The 26,078-nt window shown below is 51.3% G+C and overlaps 1 protein-coding gene across 8 annotated transcripts in view; it reads left to right on the forward strand.

Annotated features, from left to right (window-relative positions):
* The first annotated feature begins 17,792 nt into the window (after positions 1–17,792).
* SLC6A9 (solute carrier family 6 member 9) overlaps positions 17,793–26,078 on the forward strand; it is a 32,667-nt gene continuing 24,381 nt past the window's right edge. For 7 of the 8 annotated variants that reach the window (XM_004441993.3, XM_087446074.1, XM_087446073.1 and 4 more), the window contains exons 1-2: positions 17,793–18,030; positions 23,740–23,855. In XM_004441993.3, the coding sequence (XP_004442050.1) occupies positions 23,826–23,855 (30 nt within the window). In that variant the 5' untranslated portion in view covers positions 17,793–18,030; positions 23,740–23,825. Of the gene's footprint in view, positions 18,031–23,739; positions 23,856–26,078 lie in introns of those variants that run through there. The other variant, XM_087446075.1, reaches the window with a different exon arrangement.

Below are 26,078 nucleotides of genomic sequence, written 5' to 3' on the forward strand. Positions count from 1 at the left end.
AAGAATCTTGCCACCGTCCCAATATCAATAATTACTTACACTTAACAGCAGATGACAGTGGTTTTGTTGGTCATTGTTGTGTTCATCATATTATGCCTTCCCTGTTTCTCAGCTAACTTTTCTCATTCATTTTTCATTTGGCTGAAGTACTTCTCTAATAGTTACTTTAGATGGGATACATAGGCAGCATTTGCCCCTTCTGGTCCACTCTCTACCTTGTTCCACCCTGCTCTGTGCCCCCGGGAGGCTGATCTTTTGGAATTGCATCAATTGTCCCTGCTTCCTAATAGCAGCCAATGTAGAACTGGCCCCTGCTTCCCTAATCCCTTCTCAGCACAAGCCCAAACCCAAGTCTCCCTAACCGAGATGGCCCTCAGATTCCTTTAAGGTGTACTCTTCCTGCTGCAGCAAACCAAACACACCTAACTTGGATTAACTACAGCTGTGTTCCTGGTGGTCTTTTGCTGGTCAATTTTGACGTACTACGCAAACTCATTCCTCATGAATCTATGGCCGAAGAAAAGAAAATTGCAAACTATTTATTTATTTATTTTTATTTTTCTGTGAGGAAGATCAGCCCTGAGCTAACATCCATGCTAATCCTCCTCTTTTTGCTGAGGAAGACCCGCTCTGAGCTAATATCTACTGCCAATCCTCCTCCTTTTTTTCCCCGCCCAAGCCCCAGTAGATGGTTGTATGTCATAGTTGCACATCCTTCTAGTTGCTGTATGTGGGACGCGGCCTCAGCATGGCTGGAGAAGCGGTGCGTCAGTGCGCGCCCGGGATCTGAACCCCGGGCCGCCAGCAGCGGAGCACTTAACCACTAAGCCACGGGGCTGGCCCGAAAATTGCAAATTAAAAGCAGAGTGTTATTGAGCCAGCCCTGACGGCCTAGTAGGTACAGTTCGGTGCTCTTACTGCTTCGGCGGCCTGGGTTTGTTTCTTGGTTGCGGAACCTCGCCACCTGTCTGTCAGTTGCCATGCTGTGGCGGCGGCTCACACAGAAGGACCTACAACTAGGATATACAACCATGCACTGGGGCTTTGGGGAGGGAAAAAAAAGAGGAAGATTGGTGACAGATGATCGCTCAGAGCGAATCCTTCTCTGCAAAAAAAAAAAGGGTCAGGGAGGAATCTTTAAAAAAAAAAAAGCAAAGTGTTATTATTCTCAAGCTGTGTCTAAACCCCATAAGCAAAGAGTCAGGATACATGCAAGCGATGATTTCTGGGGAAAAAAGAAAAAATCAGGTGGCAGCCGCCAAATCTTATGATTAATGATTTCTGGAGCAGCCAAAGTGAAGAACACTCCCAAATATTACCAAATAAACAGCTCGGTTCGTCATTTTCTTACAATATGCCTGTGAAAAGTGGTATTTTCATGTTACATTGCAATGTCAGCTAAATATAGAAAACAACTTAGGCTGCACCTGGCATAAGGATCTGACTCAGTAGCATCACTCTTAATAATAGGCAGCTATATGATTTTTTTCAATTTTATCTTCATATAATTTAGATACGGTAATGTGTACAAATCAATTTTAAATACATATACCCCCATGTAATCACCACCCAGATCAAGAATAGAATAAGTCCAGCCTTCCAGAAGACTCTCTCATGTCTTCTGCAAGTTAGTACCACTCCCATGGGTAACCTCTACTTGGTGTGTACCACTGTTGATTAGCTGTGCTGGTTTTGAACTTCATATAAGTGTAATCATACAGTATGGACCCTCTTGTGTCTGACTTCTTTCAGTCAAAATTACATGAGGCTCAGACATGTTGGTGCATTAGCCATACTTCGTTCTTTTGCACGGCTGTGTAATATTCCATCATATGAATACATTGCAGTGTGTTTACCCATTCTGTTGTTGATGGACGTTTGGGTTGTTTCCAGTGTGGGTTGTCATGGATAAAGCTGCTATAAACATTCTTGTCCATGCCTTCTAGTAGCCAGGAGCACTCATTTCTGTTGGGTATATAACCAGGAGCAGAATTGCTGGTCCTGGGGTGTACGTATGTTTAGCTTTAGTAAATACTGTGAAAGTTTTCCAAAGTGGTTATACCATTTTACACTCTCACCAACAATATAAGATTGTCCCGCTTCTTCCTCATCTTTGACACTAAGATATATGATTTTAAAGGACTGAAAAATAATGTTATCATTTTTAAATCTGAGGAGTATATGTGTGTATAAAATAAGAGATGTCAGGCAAAACTACTCTAGGTGGCCAGAAGTCAGGATCGTGGTTACCTTGGGAAGAATAGGGAAGGCAGTGATGGGAAGCATCTTTACTGGATGGTTATTGTATGGACTGAATGCTTGTGTCCCCCAAAGTTCACATGTTGATGCCCTAACTCCTAATGTGATGGTATTTGGAGATAGGGCCTTTGGGAGGTAGTTAGGTTTAGATGATGTGATGAGGGCAGGGTCCCCATAGTGGGATTAGTGTCTTTTTTTTTTTGGTCAGGAAGATCAGCCCTGAGCTAACATCTGTTGCTGATCCTCCTCGTTTTGCTGAGGAAGACTGGCCCTGGGCTAACATCCGTGCCCATCTTCCTCTACTTTATATGTGGGATACCTGTCACAACATGGCTTGATAAGTGGTGTGTAGGTCCACACCCGGGATCCAAACCCATGAACCCCAGGCTGTCAAAGCGGAGCATGTGAACTTAACCACTACGCCACCGGGCTGGCCCCAGATTAGTGCCCTTATAAGAAGACACCAGAGAGCTATCTCTCTTTCTCTCTCTCTCCACCATGTGAAGACACAGTGAGAAGATGACCTTCTGCGAGCCAGGAAGAGGGCTCTCAGCAAGAACTGAATCTGCTGGCACCTTGATCTTGGACTTCCTGGGCTCCAGAACCAAAAAATAAAGGTCTAGAGTTTGAGCCACTCAGTCTCTGGTATTTTTTTATAGCAGCCCAGGCAGACTAAAACAGTTACATTTACACAAATGTGTTCAAGTTGTAACGATGCCTTAAGCTATATATTTACAATTTATAAACTTTTCTTTGTAAGTGATTTCTTTTTTTTTTTTTTTTGGTGAGGAAGATCAGCCCTGAGCTAACATCCATGCCAATCCTCCTCTTTTTGCTGAGGAAGACTGGCCCTGGGCTAACATCTGTGCCCATCTTCCTCCACTTGATCTGGGATGCCGCCATAGCATGGCCTGACAAGCGGTGCGTCGGTGCGTGCCCAGGATCTGAACCCGGGCTGCCAGCAGTGGAGCACGAGCACTTAACCGCTATGCCACGGGGCCGGCCCATGTAAGTAAATTCAATTAAAAGTTTATTAAACTAATGTATTCATATATTATTTGCACACCCAAAACCAAAAAACTTAACATCATTATCAGAATAAATCAAGTTTTCAACATCTCTAATCCACAGATAAATCTTACTGTGTTCATAAATTAAGTGAATTATGTTTTGGCCAGTTAAACACATAAAGACAATTTCACCAAGAGAAATTTAGGTTCATAACAAAGCAATTCATTTACATACTTAAGAGAAGCCATTCAAGCAAAAAGAATATTTTCTAAATCTCCCAAAATAATTTTTAACCAACCAGCTCTAAGAGAGTGGTAACTTCTCAGAAGCAGAAAAAGTTGAACACACATTGAAAGACAAAAACATTCACCATTAAGAAGCAACGTCTAACCCATCTGCTCTTATCTGCTCTTCCCCCCAAACCCTTCTATTTTCCTATTCTGACAAAAACTTCCCTTTGTTCACTGTGGTTATGACACCTCTTAGTCCTCCGTCTGTTCCGGGTGAATCAAGGGAATCAGTGGAATCAGAGTATTTCTCAGTTTAACTGACATCCAGAATCACCCCAGGCCTGCATCAAATTCTGCTTGGAAAGTTACTGGCTGCGCCTTCTTTTCTTATTTAATCACCTTCCTTAGTCCACTTCAAGAGAGGGGAAAAGTTCCTATCTCCACAGCCTTTGGTTTTCTCATATTTTTCAGTAAAATCTTTGGACCATTGCCATCAGCTACTCCCACATTTTGCCTTTGTAACCATTTCCTGACTTCTGCAAGTTAGGAGAAGCCACACAGCTCCCAACACACACACACACACACACACACACACACACACACACACACACTGTGTTCTCTTATGGGCCTGTTTTCCAAACACTTTGGAGGCCAACCTCCTGGTATATAATCTTGTCTTTGGTGGATTTAGCCCACCTTAATCTGCCACATCCAAAATCTGATATTGTGTAAATTCCTAAGGTGTCCATTAGAGGGCATTATAACCCCACCTCTGACACCAATTTGTTGCAGAATGGCTTCTGTGAATTCCCAGGGGAAACTTCCTCTTCCTGCCTAACCCATCCACATGTTTCTATACGATTATTTCTTATACTAAGCACCTAAGAAAGAAATAGGTGACGTGAATAAGGAAGGAAGGAGCACGCCTATCCACGCCCCTTTTCTCACGTCCCTGGCCCCAGGGCAGGATACTCTCACTATCCAGGCATCCTTTCCTTCAAAATGTGTGTGACAGATGACAGATGTGTTACCAGTGAAGTTGATTTGACTGTGCTGGATCCCTGTCAATGCTCCAGGAAAAGTCAAAGGGTTGAGTTGGATCTTGGGTCATCATCCAAACCTAAAGGCTTTGTCACTCATGGCAGCCCATCTCCTGACCAGGCTGGGTCCTGTCTAGACCCAGTTCTCCCGGTCCCCACCACCTCTTCATCTCCTCTTCCCCCCTCCTCCGAGCTTTCACCCTAAGACCAGCTCTTATTGTTTTCTCCCCCCAAGGTTATTGTACCAAAATTCATGACATCTCTCATTAGCCCACTCAGAGCACTGGGGCTTAATCCTATTAGCACAACTGCTTTATCTCAGAAAAACACAAGTGAGCAACCTTTCATAATGAAAACATTTCTATGACCAAGCCTTGCTAACTAACACAACATTACTTCTTATGGTGCATTTTGAAATCAAAACTGACATATCTAAACACCAATATATTCGAGATGGTGGCTGTTGAGAGTGCATATTTTTAAGCCAGACTGCCTTGGATCAAATCCTGGGTTTGCTATTTACTAGCATGTGGTCTTGGGCAAGTTGCTTAACATCCGTGCATGAGTTTCCTTAGCTGTTAAAAGAGGAAAGTAAGAGTATCTACTCCATAAGTTTGTTGTGAAGATTAGAAGAGTTGATATATATTTATATGATGAGTTACTGTATAAAGTGCTTAGAACAGATCCGGTACTAGTGAGTACTCAGTAAATGTTGGCTATTATTTTCCTTTGCCGAATCAGGTGGAAAATTCCTTATACACAGGCTGACATCTGTTTTATTTTTCTTATATTCCAAGGTAAGTTCATCCTAAATGGAATATTAATAACTTCTCTACATATAACAAGACTGGATAACAATAAATTATGTAAGGAGTGTCTGGATGGCACAAATCTGTGTCACATTAGCTAGTGATGACATTGGGTTATGCACAGCTTAGTAAGAGTGATTCTGTGTTATTGATGACATTGTCTGGAGAATACTGGATGGTAAATGACTGTGGGAGATACACAGTCTGGATGAAAATGGGTTCAGGATTAATTAAACCGGGATTTAAATAGTTTTAGGATAACACTGGGTTGTGTGTGAAACTGGGTTATAGTTGAGAAAGGATTTGAGTGACCTGGGTTGTGGGTAAGACAAGGTCTGGATAAAACCAAGTTTTCATGACAATTGCGTTGGGCAGTGGTGTGCTGATAACTATTTATTATCTTTCCAGGAAAAACAAGAAACTCTGATTTGTAGCATTTTCATATTCTGTAGTATAAATACTCCCATCATGGCAATTTCAAGCTACCAATGAGACATCATGATAAGCCACTTAGGAAGGGCTGAGAAAGAGAAAAGAGTCTAGAATTGAGCTTTGAGCACCACCAACATTTTTAGGCTTGGTAGAAGAGAAGAAACCAACAAAGGAGACTGAAAAGCTGCTGCCAGAGGGGAAGGAGGAAAATCAAGAGACTCTGTTGTCAACAAAACTGGAGAAAAGAGTGTTATAAGAAAGAGGTTAAGGGCCGGCCCCATGGCTTAGCGGTTAAGTGCGCGCGCTCCGCTACTGGTGGCCCGGGTTCGGATCCCGGGCGCGCACCGATGCACCGCTTCTCCGGCCATGCTGAGGCCGCGTCCCACATACAGCAGCTAGAAGGATGTGCAGCTATGACATACAACTATCTACTGGGGCTTTGGGGAGAAAAAGAAAAGGAGGAGGATTGACAATAGATGTTAGCTCAGAGCCGGTCTTCCTCAGCAAAAAGAGGAGGATGAGCATGGATGTTAGCTCAGGGCTGATCTTCCTCACAAAAAAAAAGAAAGAAAGAAAGAAAGAGGTTGAGACAGATTAGCTCACAGAAGCCATTGTGCACCATGGTGCCACCCATAACCCTTATGGATCAGACGCTGTGCCAACCAAGGTTCACCCACAAGCCCTGGCATGGGGCATCTATTGTCTTGGCCTGCTCAGCTGCCTCTCCCTCCTTGGTAACAGCATCCGCCCGCCTACAGAAAACAACTTTCCCTCCTCAATCAGGTGGTTCTGATCTCACGACGCCCAGCAAAACTATGGGGGATCACATAACCCATGCTAAGCCAATCAGAGCTATTCTTCAGGATTTATAAGTACTGAAGCAAGGGAAGTCTTATCTCTTTTCCTCTGACCTCACTAAGCTGGCATGATGTGAGACTGGAGCTGTTTGGGCCCTGTAGTTTCCTGGAATAGAAGAAGCCCATCTGAAAGCACAAGCTCTGATGAGAAAGGGAGAGAATGCTTGAGTCCCTGAATCTAGATCCACTCCTGTTCCCTCCAGGTGTGAGTCAATAAAGAGCAGTTACCATGTGCCAGGCACTATTTTAAACACTTTACAAGTATCAGCTCAGTAATCCCAATAACCTTAGAAGAGTACTAGTTGAGTACTCCATGTTAGAGATGAGAAAATTTGCCCAAGGTAGCAGGGTGCAAGAGCTGAGATTTCCACCTGGGCAGTCCGGCTTCGGAGTCAGCATGCTGAATCTGGGCTGGATAATTCTCTGTTGTGAGGGACTGTCCTGTGCATTGTGGGATGTTGAGCAGCATCCTTGGCCTCTACCCACTGGTTGCTAGTAGCACACCTTCCTCCCAGTTGTGACAACAAAAATGCCTCCAGACATGGCCAGATGTCCCCCGGGGGAGTGAGGGGCAAAATTGAAACCCCTGCTGCCACTCTATTGCCTCCCAAATTCTTTTTGAATTGCTGTCAATTCAAATGTCATTGACTCAATGACTCAATCATTGAGTCAACCAGATCCTATGTTAGCCACAACTCAGGCTCACCCAATCTGTGTGTCAAATACAAACAACCCAAGGTCCCTCAAACCCTGGGTCGCCCACAACGCATTGCCACCTAGACCCTGCGTTGTCTAAAACCCCACGTCACCTACCACTCTGTGTCCTCAAGACTTCCTATCATCCACAGTCCTGTCATTGAGATCTGTGTAACCCATTACCCAGTGGTGTCCATGCCCTCTGTCACCAACCACAGTTTCATGGAGTCAGGGTCACAGAGCTCTTCACAGAGACAAAATCCACACCGAGACAGGGAGACAGAAACCCAGACACATAACACAAAGGCAGGGAGGGGCAGAGAAACCCACAGAAGCAGAGAGACTCACACAGACAGAGAGAGGCCCAACTTCCCAAGGCCACAGCTGGTTATGCTAAATGGGTCACTGGGGACCCACCAAGGCCCTAAGCCTGGCCTGGTACCTTCAGGCCCCTCCCCCTACCTCTGGATTAGATCTGGGGGTGGGGATGCTCGATTCTGAGGGTAAGGAGCTTACACCCAACGTGACAGCTAATCGCCCACAAAAGGCCTCTGTCTAGGTCACCAAGCCCTGAGCAGCCCCCACCCCCACAGTCACTCCGCTATTCCTCCCATCAGATATTCGATTGACAAGATCTCATCCCTAACACATCACAGCCGGGGTGGGCAGAGGCAAGAGGGCAGACCCTCCCAGTTTCCCCTCTAGCCCTGCCACCAGAATGCCAGGAGGAGGCTAGAGACGTTCACCAGCATCTAGAGTGTTGGTGGGGGCTCGGGGGTGGGGTGGTGTCCCTCGACAGAGAGCTTGAGTTTCCCACTAGATTGTCTCAGGAAGGATCCGGCTGAGACCAGAGAAACATTTTCCTCTGAGTTGAGAGACATGGTGGGGAGCGGATGGTCTTTGCTCTCCTGGGCCCCCCACTCCACAGGGCCCCTGAGCATTGCCAAGATGAGAGACTCAAGCTTATGTTTTTGGGCAATAAAAGACTTTAAAGCAGCCCCCCCCCCACTCCCACGCTGGCCTGGCCTGGTTGCTATGGTGATGCCCCAGTTGCTCCAGAGGCGGCTGCTGGTCCTTGAAGTGGGGGTGGTGGGGGCAGTGGATCCTCAAGCTGAGGCAGGTTGGGGTGAGAGGTCAGTGCTGTGTGAGAACATTCCTGACCGTGGCTGAGGGCTGAGAGCCCACGGTCGGTCTCCGCTCCTGCTTCTCTCAGCTCCTGCGCCATCCTCACCCTCCCCACACCCTCCAGCCTCTGATTCCTCTGCTGCTCCCCGAGGCAGCTGTCTCAGAGTCTGAATGCACCTGTATTTCAACGCTCAGGCGCAGGGTTCTAGTGTGAGGGCTGTTCAGTGGGCTCAGGTATGTAGGCTCAGGTGAGGGGTGCGAGCATGTTGCCCCAGGTAAGGGCTCAGAGAGGCTCCAGTGGGGAGGATGGGTGTGAAGGCTCGGCATAAAGGTTCCGGGAAACAAATCCAGGCAAGATATCGGTGCAAGGGTTCAGGTTTGGGGCAGACATGCCCTAAACATGACCTGGGCTTTGGTGGGGGTTCGGGGGCAAGGACCCAAATGTGAGGGCTCAGGTGGGGCCCAAGTGAGGGTCTGTGCTGGCCTTCCCCTGTAGTGGTAACTTGCTACTAAGAAAAATTGTTCAAGTTCTAATCTTTAGATGAATCACTTTTTTAATGTATAAATTCAAAGGAATTTAAGGTCAGTTACATTCCTAGAGGTTTCTCCTAACCTCTCTGAGATTGAGTTTTCTTATCTATGAAATGGGAACAACAATAATAGTATCCAGCTTATAGAGTCATTGTGAGGATTAAATGACAAAATGAATGTAAAGTTCTTAACACAGAAAGTTCTCAACAAATAATAGCTTTAAAAAAAAAAAACAAAAAACGGGGGCCAGCCCGGTGGTGCAGTGGTTAAGTGCGCACGCTCCACTTCAGCAGCCCAGGGTTCGCTGGTTCGGATCCTGGGCGTGCAGCAATGCACCACTTGTCAGGCCATGCTGTGGCGGCATCCCATATAAAGTGCAGGAAGATGAGCACGGATGTTAGCCCAGAGCCAGTCTTCCTCAGCAAAAAGAAGAGGATTGGCATCGAATGTTAGCTCAAGGCTAGTCTTCCTCACAAAAATAAAATTAAAAATAAATTAAAAATAAAATTAAAAAAAAAAACAGTGCGTAGAAACATAAGAGACAGGGCCAGCCCGGTGGTGCAAGCGGTTGGGTGGGGGTGCTCCGCTGCAAGGGCCCGGGGTTTGCCAGTTCGGATCCCGGGCGCGCACCCGACGCACCACTTGGCAAGCCATGCTGTGGCGGCGTCCCATATAAAGTGGAGGAAGATGGGCACGGATGTTGGCCCAGGGCCAGTCTTCCTCAGCAAAAAGAGGAGGATTGGCAGATGTTAGCTCAGGGCCTATCTTCTTCACCAAAAAAAAGAAAAGAAAAGAAAAGAGACAGAATGGAGCAAGAACACTAGTAATTGAGCAGGGCCCAGCCAGCCAGCTGATGTTATTGGTCTATTGAGGGATCAACTTTTCAGGAGCTATTAAGGGATCAATTTTTCTTCTCATTAAGGAAGACCAGGCTGCATGGGGAGAAGGTGACAACAGGCACATTCCACAAGGGAGAGAGAACGCTGCTAACCACACTGAGAACATGCTGAAAATCTGTAGCTTACATGCATTGTAACGTAAGTAGTAAAATAAGCTTATTCTCTAATGGAATATTAATAATAACAAAGGTCTAAGGCAAAAAAAAATAAAGGCTCTATTTTTTTTTAAAGTAAAACTCCAATTTAGTGGTTCTCAAACTTTTTGGTCTGAGGACCCCTTTACACTTTTAAAAATAATTGAGGATCCAAAGAGTTTTGTTTAAGTGGGTTTTATCTATTGATATTCATTGTATTAGAAATTAAAACTGAGAGAAATGTAAAATATGTATTAATTCAAAATAACAATATAAATGTACTATGCGTTAACTGAAAAAAACATACGTCTATGAAAAATAGCTATGCATTTTCCAAAACAAAAACTCTAGTGAGGACAGTGGCATTGTTTTATATTTTTGCAAATCTCTTGAATGTCTGTCTTGATAGAAGATGGCCAGATCCTTGTATCTGCTTCTGCATTCAACCTGTTGCAATATGTGGCTTGGTTGCAATATTTGAAGGAAACTCAACCTCACGATGTATATAGTTGGAAAAGGGAGAAGTATTTTAGCAGTCTTTTCAGTTCGTGTGGATATTCTTTGATACTACACCAAAACTTGACAGGTAGAGTCTCTCAAAGGCTAGTTGCAGGGCGGAACCTGAAACTATATCAATGAACTTTTCCCACTCCATTACATCAAAACCCATTGGTCTGTCTTGCACTTTGAATGGATCTTTTATCCATGCCTGACTTTTGAACATCATGTACTGGTCATTTGGAAAATATGTGTTCACTGAGTTATGCAGATCTTCCAAATGTTGACACAGTTCATTACATGATACCAACCACCCAACCAACAAAACCCCACACTTTCAATAACATCATTACCAATCTCATCAAAATTGAGAAGCTTTCAAACTCATAGTAGCAGATAGAATTTTTCCAAATTCTCATTTTCATTTAAAAGCTCTAATTTTATCATTGGCAACAAACATTAATAGTTTATCCCCTTGACATGACAGGCTCACTTTATCCACTTTCGAGAAAATGTATGCGAGATACCCAAGTCTGAATAACTCCTTTTTTTTCATTTGTTCTTTTAAGTAAAACTAGTGTTCTGTGAGAAAGGTGACTTTTGGCTTACAACTCAATCGTGAAAGTGCTTTTCCTTGAGGTAGCTATCATGCTTCGTATGGAGCAGCCAGACTTTATACATGCTTCCCATTTGTCACACAAAATATTAAAAAGACATGTACTCAGGGGATGAAAGTTAAAAAAATTAATAATTTTCCTGTTTCATCAAGGACATTTTTAACTGGCCCCCTCCTTTTTTTTTTTTTTTTTTTTTTTACTGTGCGTGCACAGTGGCAGAGAGAAATACAAAGACAGCTAACACAGTCGGGGGCAAAGCCTTTATTCCTACAGGGGCACCAGCAGTTTTACCCGCTGCTGCTCTCGCACCATCTGTGCAGATATCAATGAAGTGAAAATGTTAAATAATAATTCAGTATTATTATGAAAATCGTTTTTGCCTTGTGGATCCCCTGTACGGTTCTTGGAGACCCCCAGGGGTCTGTGAACAACTCCTTGAGAATGGATGAGAACCGATGCTCACATTCAAATGAAAGAATTAGAACAGCCATATTCACTTTACTTTTTAAAGGATTATTTTTTTGAGATGTCACTCAAAGTTTTGTAAAATGCTCTCACAAACATCCCACGGAAAAAATGAAAACCAACTCCATCTGTGGTACTCTTTGCTTTACTCCCTCCAAAACAAGGGAAGGCAGAAGAACGGGGTAGGCCCGCGGGAGTGCCTCAGGCATGTGAAGTCGTCCATCATGTGTGTCATGGAGAGCAGACACAGTCCTGGGACTGCAAAGGCTAGTGGTGCTGAGAACTCAGGGCCCTCTGTCACCTTCCCCACAGCCCCACTAGCCACAGGCCCCTCCACAACACACACACACACACACACACACACACACACACAGGCAGACGAGCCACACACTTTGCCCTGGCTAATTTCACACAACACTAATGATGAGCCCAACCATGGTTATACTCACAAAATACAGTCATACAGCCACCAAAGCCACAGAGAGCGTCCCAACAGTCAAACACCCAACCTTATTGTCCTCAAAACCAGTTCACACTATTTTATATTCACAGTTGGAGAATTTCAATGGCCATACACTCAATCATAGTCGCACTCCAACTCTCTGTGGCACAGAAAACATCGACTGGGTCGCCATGCGGCAATGTGTGCATACTATTCACAAGGTGAGAGCAGAGGTTTTGAAGACAGGCCAACCTGGGCTCAAGTTCAAGTTCTACCACTCACTAGTTCTGTAACCTTGGGCAAATTATTTAACCTGCCTCAGCCTTCATTCTAGAAAATGGAGATGATGCCTACCGTGTAAACTTGATGTGAGGATGACATAAAATAACCAGACAAGTGACAGCACCTTGTCTGGCCAGACGTGCCCTGGGGATCCAGCTGTACCTACCATGTATGGCTTTTGTCACCAGAGGGCACCAGGGCTCCAAGGTGTCTGTGGGGGTTGCTGGAACAAACCATGCCAGAAAGGCCAGGATTCCTGGGAAGGATTCCTGAGGTGGGTGCAGACTGGAAAGATGTGGGGTGTGTATGGGGCTGCGCAGGCTCTGGAAACCGCAGCGGGGCCCAGGCCACCCGGATGTACTGCTGGGTGAGGTGGGCACCTCCTGGGAGCATCCTGAGCTCACCTGGGAAGGAGGATGAGTACTTACTGTATACCAGGCCCTCTTCTATGCCTGCTTCACACATACTTAATCCTCACAACAATGCTGTGATTGATAGTCACTACTAATAGTGTTCCTGTTGAGGAATATTGAGGAAACTGAGGTCCTAGTTTACCCAGCTATTAAGTGGTAGACCTGGGATATAGATGCAGGCAGCCTGGCTTCAGAATCCATATTCCTACCCACCATTCTACATGGCTCTCCCAGGGACCCCTTCTCTCCCCCTTCCTGGGGCTCTGCCAGGACTCTCTGATCCCGGCTCTCTGCCCTGGAGCTAAGCCAGACCCAGCTGACCCTTTCCCCTCTTCCAGCCTGCTCCCTGCCTGTTCCCTGGGCCAGCCCATGGTAAGAGGCATATCAGGCGTCTGGGGGGGACAGATAAGGCAACCCCCCCCCAACACACCCTTATCCAGCCCCACCATCCCACACTGCTAGGAGTTGTGGGGAGCTGCCAGCAGATGGAGCCCCACCCACCCAGGCAGCCATACACCACCCATACCCAGAGCCTGGTGTCACTCTCCGTGATGTCATAGCTTCCTATGATGTCATAATTTGTAGTGACATCATTGCTCTGTCCCTCCTTCAAGTCTGAAGGGGTTAGTCAGAAGGGAGTTGGGGAAGTAGAGTCACAGAGGAGCTCTACCCAGGCTCTAGGTCCGCAGGCTGTGTTGGGCTGGACTGGGAAGAGGGGATGGTGTCACAGGATCCTCCCCAGGGCGATGGCTATTTTTGGTGTTGGCTGCTCCACTACAGCCACCCCTCTTCCTGTCTTCCCAATCCAAAGAGGCTCCGGGTCCAATGGGGGCAGGGGCAGTGGAAGGAATCTCCAGGCCCACTGCCGGGCAGTTCTGGGGTCAGCCTATAGCTCTGAACCAGCCCCCCTGCTCCCCGGGGAGGCCTGAGCCTCAGAATCTGATGCTCTGCAGGAAGAGGGGCCTGTACTCCCATCCCTGGAAAAGCAGTGATGCAGGGAGGGATCAGAAGGATGGCCAGAGAGGTGGACATAGTCAGACCCACTCTGACGGTCACACATGTCAACTTGCAGACACAGTCTGTGCTCACAGACTCACACCAACACTATCACCCAGTAACAGCCATTCATTCTCACAGCCACTGGCCGCACACAGGCCAGAGACGGCGACGTGCTGATGCACACCGGCACAGGCACACTGGTCGCACATATTGGGCACATCTTGGGTCACACAACCCTTACGGGAGAGCAGAAACCCCTTTTCTCTCAGGGCTGTATTCCTAGAGATTAGCACAATTCCCAGCACACAGAAGATGGACATTCACGTGTGTGAGGAAACAGACATTCAGTTACGTAGGTCCTGTGACCGGAGCGGGGATGAGGCTGGAGGAAAAGCCATCGCTCCTGCGGCCCTCTCGGCCTCTCCAGACCAGGATGGGAGTATCAAGGAAGCATTGCCGCTGCTTCCAGCACCACCCCCAGCCCCAACTTGGGTGACAGACACTCCTCAGATGATACCAGTCACTGAATGCACCTCGGTCATGCAGGAGCACTGTGCGCTCCCTTCCCTCCAGTTCTTTCCCAGTGAATTGGGACATTGGCACTTTGAAAGTTGGATGTTGGGAACATTAGGTGGTCTAGATGTTGGGCACCTTGGGCATTAGGCCCCCTCGGTGTTGGTCACTGGGGGCTCTGGGTTTGGGGTTCTCTACGGTGTTGAGAGCCCTGGCACCCTTGGCGTTGAGAATTCTGGACTTTGGGAGCTCTACGGTATTTAGGAGTCTGGGCATTGAACGCTCTGGACATCTGGGCTGCCCCTCAAACAGGGTCAAAGTCAATGTTTCCAAACTGTATACCTAATTTTACCTGGAGCTGCTGAGGTCCAGCCTGGAACCCTGCTCTGAGCTCCACGATTGGCTCATGCTGCCCCACGGACCAGGGCAGGAAAAAGCACAAGATAATGGCCTGATGGGTACATGGAGCCCCAGAGACAGCTCTTGGGTCTAGAACCAATCTAACCCACTCCTGTGCCTTGGCACAGGGCAGGGAAGTGCCAGGCGGTGACCACTGCACTTCAAGTTCCAGGGAAGAAGAATCTGACTGCAGAGCCCAGGTGAGTTACTCCCAATAATGCTTCCCAGCTCCTGAGGCCAGGGCTCTAAGGAGCTGGAGACCACTGGTCAGACCAGCCTGCAACTCAACGCAACGTCCACTCTCCCCCAACTTCTCAGCAGGGCCCCTCTCAGCACGCCTCCAGCACGGTGCCCAACGCTGCCAGCTCCTCCAGCCCCCTCCAGAAGTGGCCCACGTCTGGTCTTATCCCTGTTCCCTCCAGACACACACCCAGGCTGAGTCTGTGTGTCCCAACAGAGGCCTTAATCCTACTGGCCGATGATGACACATGAGGAACCAGCCAGCGCTGGGGTATCTGACACTGGGTCCAGCCCTCCCTGGAAACAGCGCTGTGCCTCGAGGCTCCTGAGACACGCGTTAGCCTGCAGTGGGTGGGGCCCTGGGGCCGCTCTTGTTCTCAGTGGGTGGGGCGCAGCAGCTGCCTGTCCTCTCGCTGCCCTGCCCCAGGAAGAAGCAGGCCAGCAGGATGTCTGACCCCATCTGTCCTCCTATCTGTCTTCAGGCCTGATCCCCCTATTCTCCCCACAGTGGCCCAGGCTGGCTGTGCCCTTCCCACCCTGCGAGCCAGCTGCCCAGGGCCAGGAGCTCATAGCCAGGGACGAAGGCCATCCCAGCTCTGACCTGGGCTCAGCCCAGACCTGCCTCCCTCGGGGCCTCGTTCTGGTTGGAAAAAAACAGCGCCTCCAGTCCCTGTCTCGTGGAGAAGGCTTTTCAAACCAGAATCTTTTCTCACAAGCTTCTCCTCGGGACTGAACTCACTGTGTGGCTGCCTGAAGCCCTTTCTGGATCAAGGTGGATAAAATACATCCATCCATAAATTTCTCTATATGTACACAAATATACTTTGTGTTATGTCATCTGTTTGTGTAGCAAAACCCTCATGGGCAACATCTCCTAATTCCCCAAACACCACAAGGAAAACCTTCTCTTTCCCCACCCCATGGGCTAGGGTGCTAGGCTGCCTCCCTGTCCCCAGATTAATCCCAAACTCTCTCTCTTCTTGATGGGGCCTCAGAGGGCTGAACCCTGACACCTCACCCCCCCACCCCGCCCCCAGCCCAGGCCTCCTGGGGGTCTGGCTCTGAGCATCCTGAACATGCCTCCCTTCATACTGAGTCTTTAGGGTGAGGTGGGAAGCCTCACTTTCCCTGGGCCACGACAGTTCTCAGAACTTGCGCTGACACACTCAATGCCCTCTTCTCGACCCACGCCCACCCCCAGTCTACTGCTTTAAGGGGGAAGGAGGCCATTGTTCCACCCTCTCATACTCTTCCTTGTCCCCACTCCACTACCGGGGGGCCTCTTCCAACAGCCTCCAGCCTGCCTTCCCTGTGTGGTGGCCCTTTTTGACAAGCCTCACGGGGGAAGGAGGGAGGGAGAGACCAAAAACAGAATTTATATACTGGCAGGAGAGGCAAGGAGGGCTTGGATCAGACCTGCCCCGGCCCCAGAGCTGGACACACACACACACACACCACTATACAGAGCTGCTGCAGTGCACACACAGTCTTCCACAAACACAGATCCACCTACACAAATCCACAGGGTCGGGAGGCACAGACACAGCAGACTGCTCAGGTAGAGAAGCATGCACACACACAAGACACCTGCAATTCATTCAAAGGAGAATATAAATCTCAAACATAACATGTTATACCTGTGAGGTTTGGGATAAAGTAAAAATGAAAATCATCTTGCTGACGAGACCAACGTGTCTTCCCAGATCTGATCAAGTCTCCAACATGAATAGGTTGTAGGTTCTGAGATGGTAGCGCCCTGGGGAAGGTTTGTGGAAAGGACTGTGTGTGGCCTGAGAGCACTCCAGTCAGCAGGAAGTGTCTGTGTCTGATACCTATTCACTTGCTCAGTGCCTCTGATTGTAAGTCAATAAAGCAGAATCTCACTCGTCAATGATCTTGTGTGAGTCTGGCACCTGTGCCTCAGCTTCTAGGAGGCTGCTTGTCCCCAAGGAAAAATAAAACTGGTTTCCAGGCCAGACAATGGTGAGGAATGGACTCAGGGTGCAGAGGGGAGACTATCTCTCCAGACTGGGCCACTTTCCCAGTAGATGCCCCATTCAGGCTGGGGCAACAACAGTTCCTCTGAAAGTCACTACTAACTGGACCTTCTCCCTGAAAGTTGGTGGCTCTTACAAGGTAAGCAAACGTGGGAGCCCCCTTCCACCAACTGCAAAGTGTCGCTCCCCAGAGGCAGCCTGGAGCAATGTATTTTATATACAAGTATATGCATTACCTTAGCTCATCCTCTCCATTTTGCAGGGGAGGAAACTGAGGCTCAGCAAAGCTCCTTTTGGCAAAGTCTCCTTTAGCTGGTATTAGAACCCAGGTCTGTCTCCCCAGGGAGGGAAGAGAGGGCCCTGGTTGGTGTCTGCAGCCCCTGTAACACTGCCAGCGTAGGGCTGACCAAGCTAGTGCTCCAAGGAGGATCCCTGGAGAAAGGATTACCCCCAGACCTCCAGTTCTAAGGAGGAGGACCCAGGCCTTACCCAGCTGTGCCCAAAGTCCCTAGCGGCCCTGCTGCTCCAAAGGGAATGGAATTTGCTCTGACTTCTCTCTAGGGGGAACGCAGGCGCAGAAGGCCGGGGGCCTGGCAGGCTAACTCCCGCCCCAGCCCCCCAAAGTGCCCCAGGCTTTCTGGCTTCATGCCAGCCTAGCCCGAAGGGGACGACATCTGCTTCCAACAGGGGCCTCAGCTGGAGGGCAGCGAGGCAGGCGCGGAGAAGGGGGCTCCTTAGTGGAGCCCACTCCCAGGGGTTCCTGGGGATCAATCATCTGAGAGCTGGAGCGACATGTAATTTTATTCCCTGGGAGGAGGAGCATGAGAAGTCGTCCAGCGGGGTGGGGATGAGACGGGGAAGGGAGGGGGGAGGGCGGCCAGGGGAGCTGTTCAGGGAGAGGAGGGACTTGGCTAGGTTTCTCAAGCCTTCTCCACTCTCCAAACTTTCACCAAACTCTTGGCCCCCGCCTCCCCGAAACCAAAACACAACAAGCTCTGGAGGAGCCGCGAGCAGCGCGGCGGGGCAGGAGGACTCGCGGCGGCACTGAGCCTTGAGAGGCTGATGCAACTTTCCCTTTAAGAAAGCCACCTGGGCGCACCGCGGTGCGGACCCGGCACGCCTGGGCCGGGGGCTGCAGCATGGTAAGGGGGATGCGGGAAGGGGCCGCTGCAGCTCGCGCCTCTGTCTGTCCTGCCGTCGGTCTGGGTGTTTGGTGGCTCCGCGGGGCTGAGCCCCAGGACCAGCGTGCATGCGTGTGTGTGTGTGTGTGATCGCGCATGCATGCGGGCATCTGTGGGTAAGAGTGTGGGTACACGCATGGGCATGTCTGTCTCGCCGCAAAGGTCGGGGTAGGTGCGCGCGTCTGGGTGTCACTGCTGTCACCAAGGAGCTGAAGCGGGCGGGAACTGCGGGGGGAGGTGGCGCTCCCGGAGGGGCCCGCTGCGTGCCGGCGCCGGCTCGGTGGGGGGCGGCGGGCGCGGGGCTGTGCGGGTTGCGCCGGAACCAGAGCGTGTCACCGTCCGTCTGGGGCGCCAGCGGGTCTGCATGCCGGGGGGCTGCGGGGCCGGGAACCGGCAGGCCGCCTCTGCGCCCCGCGTGCGGGCTCCGGCCCCATCTCCTCGCCCCGCAGGCCGGCTTGGCTGCCTATCTGGCCCCTCCAGCCGGCCTGGCTCCCTATCTGGCCGCCCACCCGCCGGCCGCGTGCGGGTTCCCGCGCGCCCGCTGGTCCCGGGAAGCCGCGCCAGGGAGCCCCGGCGCCCTCGGGCTCTCTTTCTCCGCGGCTCCCGGCCACGGCTTTGGAAAGGGGCTACGGCCGCGGAGTTCTTTGGGGGCTGCTACCCCGGGAAGAGTCCGCGCCCTGCTCACCGCAACCTTCATTCCCGGTGCGCGCAGGGCGGGCCCGGGCGGCCGCAGGTGAGGGCAGGGGCCTCCGGGCCGGGGCGCCCACCCCCAGCCGGCGCCCCGCACCCCGCAGCCACGGCCGGGCGGGAGAGGGCGGCGGGGCCGGGGCCGGCCGGGAGGGGGCTTGCCCGGAGGGCCGGGAGGGGCCAGAGCCGGCCCGGGGGCGGGGCCGGAGGCGGGGACCCGGCTGCCCCGGTACTTTTCCACGGCAGGGACCGGGGGCGGGGCCGCCGCCTCCAAGCCAGCCGAGAGGCCCACACGTGGCGGCTGATGTAACGCCCGCCCCCTACACCTCGCACCGCGATTAAAGCGGACGCGCCCCGCTTCGAGGAATCGGGCGCTGCGGCCGGCGCCGCCGCTCCGCAGGCGACCGCGCCCCTGCCTGCCTACCGACCCCGGGCCTCCTCGCCGGCTGCCGGCCGCTTCTTAAAGGAGCCGCCCCGCCTTGCGGCTGCTCTCCGCAGGCCACGCCCCCTCGCTGACCACCCTTAAAGGAGCCGCGTTCCCGGCTCTCTGACAGCTCCCGCACAAAGCCTGGTCTGTTTCTTTGCTGAAACAAGTCTGATGCTGCGGCCGCTAGAAGATAAAGGCTGGGAGCGAGGAGTGGAGGAGAGAAGGGCCTGAGAGGTTGAAGACCCCCAAAGTGAGGGAGCATCAGAAGGTTGGAGAGTAGTGGGTGAGGGGACTGGTTCCAGGAAGGGACTGATGGGCGACACTGAGCATGCCCAAGTTTTTCCAAGGACCGCAGAGAAAACGCCCCCTAAGTCGGCCTACACTGCGACTGCGCGCGGCGGTACCCGCTCCATGCCCAGCCCTGGAGACACAGAAGAATCACACCTCTGTCCTGGAAGATCTCTCCACCTGGTGGGGGAGCCAGATTTGGACACAAGTAACCATGCCGCAACGCCGTGTGAAGAGCCTGTTAATCAGATGTATACAGTGTGCTTTGGGGGTACAGTGCAAAGGTTGAAAGGAAAGGTACTGGGACAGGTTTTGAAGATGGGTAGGATATATATAGATGGAAATGGAGACAACGATGCTCAAGGAAGAGGGAACCGCCTGAGCAAGGGCATGGAGGGAAGAACCCTCTGGGAATGCTGAATAGTCCCACATGGCGGCAAGTGGCTGCAGGTGGCCCACCTGGGCTCCAGGCAAAACTAAGGGCCCTTCCCTTCTCCCACAGCCCCTCTGCTCACTCCATCACAGTGAATGGAGGTTATGCTTCCTCCTCTATCTTTCTCCTAAACTATGAGGTCCTTGAAGGCAGGGAAAGAGCCTGTCTCCTTTCCAGCCCCAGCAAGGACTCCAGGGCTTGGCCCAGATGGACCCTTAAAATTGATTGACCTGACAGTCCTGTTTAGGGGTGAGGAAAGACTGAGCAATGAGACTGTAAAGGTGGGCCGGGTCCTGTGACTACCCTCTCAACATCCGCCCTTGGGTGGCTTACAGGCAGCTCAAACCCAGCTCACCCAACCCAGCTCCTCCCTCCCTACTCCAGACCCACAGCGTCCCCAGCAGTCCTGTCTCTGGGACTGGCACTGGCTTCTTTCCACTGCACCAGCAGAAGCCAGAGACCCCTCCTTCTCTCTCACCTGTCAAGTCCGACTCATCACCGCATCCTACTAAGATTACTTTCTATATTTTTCTCAAATCTGTGCACCTCTCCCCACCCCATCATCACCTTCCTGCTCCACACCCCCTCACCTCCGGCCTGGCCTATTCCTAATTGATTTCCATTCTTCCTCTCTCCCCTCCTCCAGGCCTTTCTCCACGCTGTATCTGGGGTGGTGTGTTCAAAATGTGCACTCCACCAATAGCTCCTCCTTGCAGTCACAATTCTACTTTAAAGCCTTCAATAGCTGCCATCGCCCTCGGGATAAAGACCCCAAAGGCCCTGACTCTATCTGTCCACCTTCATCTTTGGCCACTTTCTCCCTGGCTATCTTGCCCCAGCCTCAGGGTCTTTCCACATATTATTTCATTTGCTTGAATCTCTCTTTCTCACTGTTGCCGCTTTGCCTAATTAACTCCCTCTGACCCTTAAACATCACTTCCTCAGGGAAGCCCTCTGTGTCTCTCACAGAAGGACCTTTCCCCTCCACGCCCTTTATCTCTGACTTTAGTTACGCACATTAGAGTCACCAGTTTCGATAGTCCCCTATTCCTTGTCCTCACTCGCCACACCCCTCCCTCCCAGCTGTAAACTCTAGACTGATGAGTTCCTGGTGCCTCGCACAGGTCTGGCGCAGAGCAAGCCTGAAATAAATATTTGTGGAATAAATGAATTGACTTGTGGCCAGCCTTAAATGCCTGCTAAACAATTTAGGCCATATCCTGTTGCTGTGGAGAACTGTTGGAGGAAATCAGGGCTTTAGGGTTTTGGGAAGATTAATGGATTGGAGGGGAGGAAATGTGGAGGACTTGCAGTAGAGTCAAAAATAAAGCAGAAACTTCAGAACTTCAGATTGAGAAAACAGAGGCTCAGAGAGGTTAGGTAATTTGCTTGAAGTCACACACCTAGTGAGTGGCAGAGCCAGAATTCCAGCCCAGACCTACCAGGTTCTAGAGCCCAAGCTTTTCATCACATGGTCAATGGACTCTGACCTACTGCGTGTCAATGGTGGCCCATACCCAGGTTAGGGGCAGGTCTGTGTCCAGGTAATGTGGATCCCTAACACCTAGAAGAGGGCCTGGCATAGCGTGGTCATTCTGTTGGTACTTTTTGAGTGGATGGATGGGGGCATTTAGCAGAAATGGTAGAGACAAGAAAAGCAGCAAAGCTTTACCTCCAACTCATTTTCCTGGAAGCATCCACCAAGTAGTCTTTCCTCCATTCGTCTGTGAGCACCCTGAGCTGAAGGACTGTGTTTGCAGCTGGCGCTCAGGGATGGCCTGGGGGAGAGCTCTGTAGCCTAAGTTCCAGGGCAGAGAGTCCTCAGTTTACTCACCGGACCAGAAGGCGTAGGAATTGCCTCTTAATTGGCCATCTGCTGTTACTACTGTCATCATTGTCTTTGTTATTAGCTGAAGAGACACAGCTTTAGGGCAGTCATATCTAGAGTTTACAGCTTGGAGGGAGGGGGCAGTGAGGAAGGAGGATGAGGGTTTGATCTTCTAAAGGAACACACCCCCTCTTCTCCTGACTGCCCCCAGAAGACCAAAGCCATGAGCAGGGACCTCTTTAGGAGGACCCTTTGAGAGGCAGAGAGGCCAGCCTGGGTGACTGACAAAAGGGAAATGGTTACAAGTCACATCCCTGCCTGCCCTTGCCCTGGGGAGAAGGCTCTGCAGGAGACCTAGTGACCAGGGCAAAGGGCTAAGGAAGCCACAGGCTGATTTGCATTGGCAAAGAGCTCCTTCCTCATCTCTTCTAGCCTTCCAGTGACGTCCTGGGCCTGGGGGTGAGAGGCGGCCCTTGACAGGTGGCTGTGGGTGAGGCAGAGTGGCACAGAACAGACTTTGGAGTAGAGTCTGCTCCCTGGAAAGGTAGGGAAGGCCCCAGAGGCAGAGCCCCATCCTTCCTGGGCAGGCCCTATGGAGGTTGAACGTCCTTGTCCATCTGACGCAGGGTTTTCCTCCGATGAGTGAATTCTTTGAGGCTCCCCGAAGGGTGATTCCTCTCCTGCGGCCTGTCAAAAACTATCCTCTTGGGGCCCGCCCGGTGGCACAAGCGGTTAAGTGCGCGGGCTCCGCTGCGGTGGCCCAGGGTTCGCCGGTTCGGATGCCAGGCGCGCACCGTCGCACCGCTTGTCAAGACATGCTGTGGTGGCATCCCATATAAAGTGGAGGAAGATGGGCATGGATGTTAGCCCAGGGCCAGTCTTCCTCAGCAAAAAGGGGAGGATTGGCATCAGATGTTAGCCCAGGGCTGATCTTCCTCATAAAACAAAAAAACAAACAAACTATCTTCTCTACCATCTGCATCTGACATTAGACCTGTATACACCAACCTGGCCGTGTGGCCACTTCTTCAATCTGACTGCTGCCCCCTCCAGCACACCAGCCCCACTTTGCCTTTCAGATGCTTCCTACTAGATCTCCGGCTGACCTGGATCCGCCTTCCAGTGCCTCCGCCTTACCCATTTCCCTTCCATTCAACTCAACCAACACTTCCTGCAAGCTGAGCACTGTGCTAGGTGCAGGGCTCAGAGAGGCAAATGGAACACACACCCAAGCCCTCAGGAGCTCAGCAGCTCATGGCTGACAGACTCATAAGCAAATAAGTCTAAAATGAGTTGATAAGGACACTTGTAGAAGTGTGCACAAAACAGAAAGGAGGAAGCAATTTGTTCATTCCAGGAAAGGGTGCGGAGAGGAGGTGGCATTTAAGCACTGTCCTAAAGCATTTGTAGACTTTCATCTGGTGAATAGGAGGGAAGATGTGCAGGCAGGGGACAGCCTGAGCAAGGGCAGGGAAGGGTGCCCATACACGGTGTATTTGGCATGCCCAGAGCTTGTGGTCCAAGTTAGTGAAATAATAACAAGCCCAGCTGCCCCAGAGCCCAAGCTGGGTGGCACCAGAATGAGGAAGGACCGTCCTGGCCACCTGGCTGGGGTGAGGTTGGGGGAGCATGTGCTGATCCAAGCTGACTCACCTTCAGGGGAAAGGTTGAAGCCATTCACACAGATGATGAAGGAATTGGACCCTGGCCCAGTTCTGTGTTCATTTTTTATCTTTTTTAGAATTGGGCATCTGGAGAGTCAAAAATAGACCTTTGCCCACTGGGACAGAAAGCCAGGAGACCAAGGGATCCAGGGGAAGGGTTGGGAGAAGAGCTAGGAAGGAGCTGGATCAAGGGTCATCCAGAAAGGTTCAAGATGGGAAAATGGCCTGCCAGCTGGTGGTTTGGGCCCTGCACTGCCTGTTCTGGAGAGCCCTAAGGGCCACCCGCATCCTGCCCCTGCCTCCCCAAGCCGGGTCCTGACCTCCGTCTCTGCTCTCTCCACAGCTCTTGAGGTCTGTGGTCTGAAAGGTGCTGGAAGCAGAGTCTGTGACTGTGGCCCAGGACTCCAGAACCCCCAACCCACTGCCACCATGGTAGGAAAAGGTGCCAAAGGGATGCTGGTGAGTACAGGGACCAGTCTTCAGGGAGGAAGGGGGATCATGTGTGCTGCCCCCTCTGGGGCCTTCTGCCAGCTGCTTGCCTTGACAGGAGGGCCTAGGAGGCTCCATGGGCCCCAAGTCTGGCACTGCCAGGGCTCCTGAGTGCTAGGGCTGTCCTAGGCCTGGGCAGGTGAGCTCCTCATCCAGCGGGTTAGATGGTGCCATGGCTCCGAGCCCATAGCAGGGTGTATTCTGCCACAGAGCCCGCAAAGGCATGCCAGGAGGCAGGAGGGTCACTCTATATCCTTGTCACAAGAGATACCCTGGAGAGAAGGCTGCAGCTGGTCCAGCTTGGAGGATGGCAGGAGACCCAGGGCTGTCCCCCTTGGCACTGCCAGCCTCACCCAGTGCTCGCCTGCCAGAGGGAGTGTTCAGTGTGTGCTGATCAAGGGTCCTCAGATCCTGTCTGGTTTTTCTCTGCTTCCACTCAGAAAAGTAACAAAGAACATTTCATTTGAATCCTCTTCTGAGGCCCCTCAGAAAGTCTCCCTCTTCCCTTCCCCAAGCCGTGGCCCTGCCTTTGCCACCTCAGAGCCCAGGAAAGGTGGTGGGAGGTGTCTGAGAAGCAGAGGGCAAGAGCAGGGCTCGAAGGAGGATGACTCACTGATGGATGGAGCAGGTGGGCACTGGAGGCAGAAACTAGAGAAAAGATGCCAGATCCCACCCCGAGGGCAGTGGTTGTGTTTCTTCTCTGGGGATCTTGCCTCAGGCACAAGCTAAACTGGGCAGCTGTCAGGGGAGGCCGTGGCTGAGCATGGCCCTCCCTTGCCTCCTCGCTTCCCCGCATCAACTCCTCTGTTGCTTTTCTCCTTCAGGGAAGGATTGATGGGCCTGGGGTCTCTGCTGAATCCTCCCCAAACAAGCCCTGCCTCTCACCAAAGATTAATGGGACTCAAAGGACTTGGTCCATAGGAGTGGTCTGGTGGGGAGCGGGGCTGTTCTGCTCCTGGCTCAGGACCTCTATCCTGCCCCATCTGAACTTCCAGCATCCAGCCCCTCAGGCCTGCTCTGGTGGGCCCCCTCCTAGTTGGAATAAGTCTGAAGCAACAAGCTTCTCAAGGTATTCCTAAGCAAACCTGAACTCTGGGTGCTCAGAGACAGGTAGAGATGGAGGGCTTATGACCTGAACACGTGCTAGGGGTGGATACTGTGATGGAACCAAAAGTGGCCACGGCCTTCCCTATCCTGGAGAAGCCTTGGAACTCTGGGCCTGTCATAGGAAGTGGGGTGTGGCTCTGCCCCTTCCTACCTGGAGACTCTGAGCCCCATGAAACTTGAGAAATCCACTGAGTAGTCTTCTCTCTCTGGAGTGACCCTGGAAGGACGGGGGCGGACAGGCAGGATAGATGAGGGAGCCACGTGGGCAGTGGAGGGAGCATGAATCACAATGTCCGAGAATCCTGCTGGAGCTGAGCTTCCTGGACCCTGGGCTCTGCCGGCCAGCTGGGCCAGCCCGTCTGTGGAAGGGAATGCTGCTTTGGGACGCCCGTTCCCAGCACCAGGATGTGCCTAAAGATAGCTGGAGCTTGCTTTCCTCCATGCCCTCTGCCCTTTGGCTTCTGCCCGCCGCTGCTGTGTTTGAGGCTCATAGCATCTGTCCCCTGGGCACCCCCAGCGGTTGCTGGAGATTCTATTCCTGCCTCTTTCTCAGTTCTGCTGATGACCTTGGGCTACTCTGTTCTCGGGCCCCAGTTTGGAACTGAAGCCGCCTCCATTCAGTGTTTGTCTCCAGGATGCAGCCTCTGAGGAGCACCGTCTCTCCTAGCTAACCTCTAGCCGTCTCTCCTAGCTAACCTCTAGCCGTCTCTCCTAGCTAACCTCTAGCCGTCTCTCCTAGCTAACCTAGGCAGCTGGCTGGCACTTTATTAGGTGCTTATGGCCCTCTAAGGGCAAATAGCAGAGGGTACTCCTTTCAGACGTGCCTCTTCTCTGGATGCCATGGTGGGGCAGAACAGAGGGTGTTGAGGGCCATGCATGTAAGCCAGTGGCACGTGGACCGTCCCAGGTCTGTGGCTTCTGTTGCCATTTGTGCCCTGGGAGGGGGCAGCTGGCCCCTGCCATGGAGTCCTCACTTCCATCCCCCTTTGCCCCAGGTATGAGTGTGAGGACATGGGTCCCCCGGGGTCTCTTCAGTGTCAACAGACACCTCATGTCATGCTTCGGGCTTCTGCAGGGCTCTTCAGG

The sequence above is a fragment of the Ceratotherium simum genome, chromosome 22 (assembly GCF_057802395.1).
Source record: "Ceratotherium simum simum isolate JZ-2026a chromosome 22, ASM5780239v1, whole genome shotgun sequence".
Taxonomy (NCBI): Eukaryota; Metazoa; Chordata; class Mammalia; order Perissodactyla; family Rhinocerotidae; genus Ceratotherium; species Ceratotherium simum.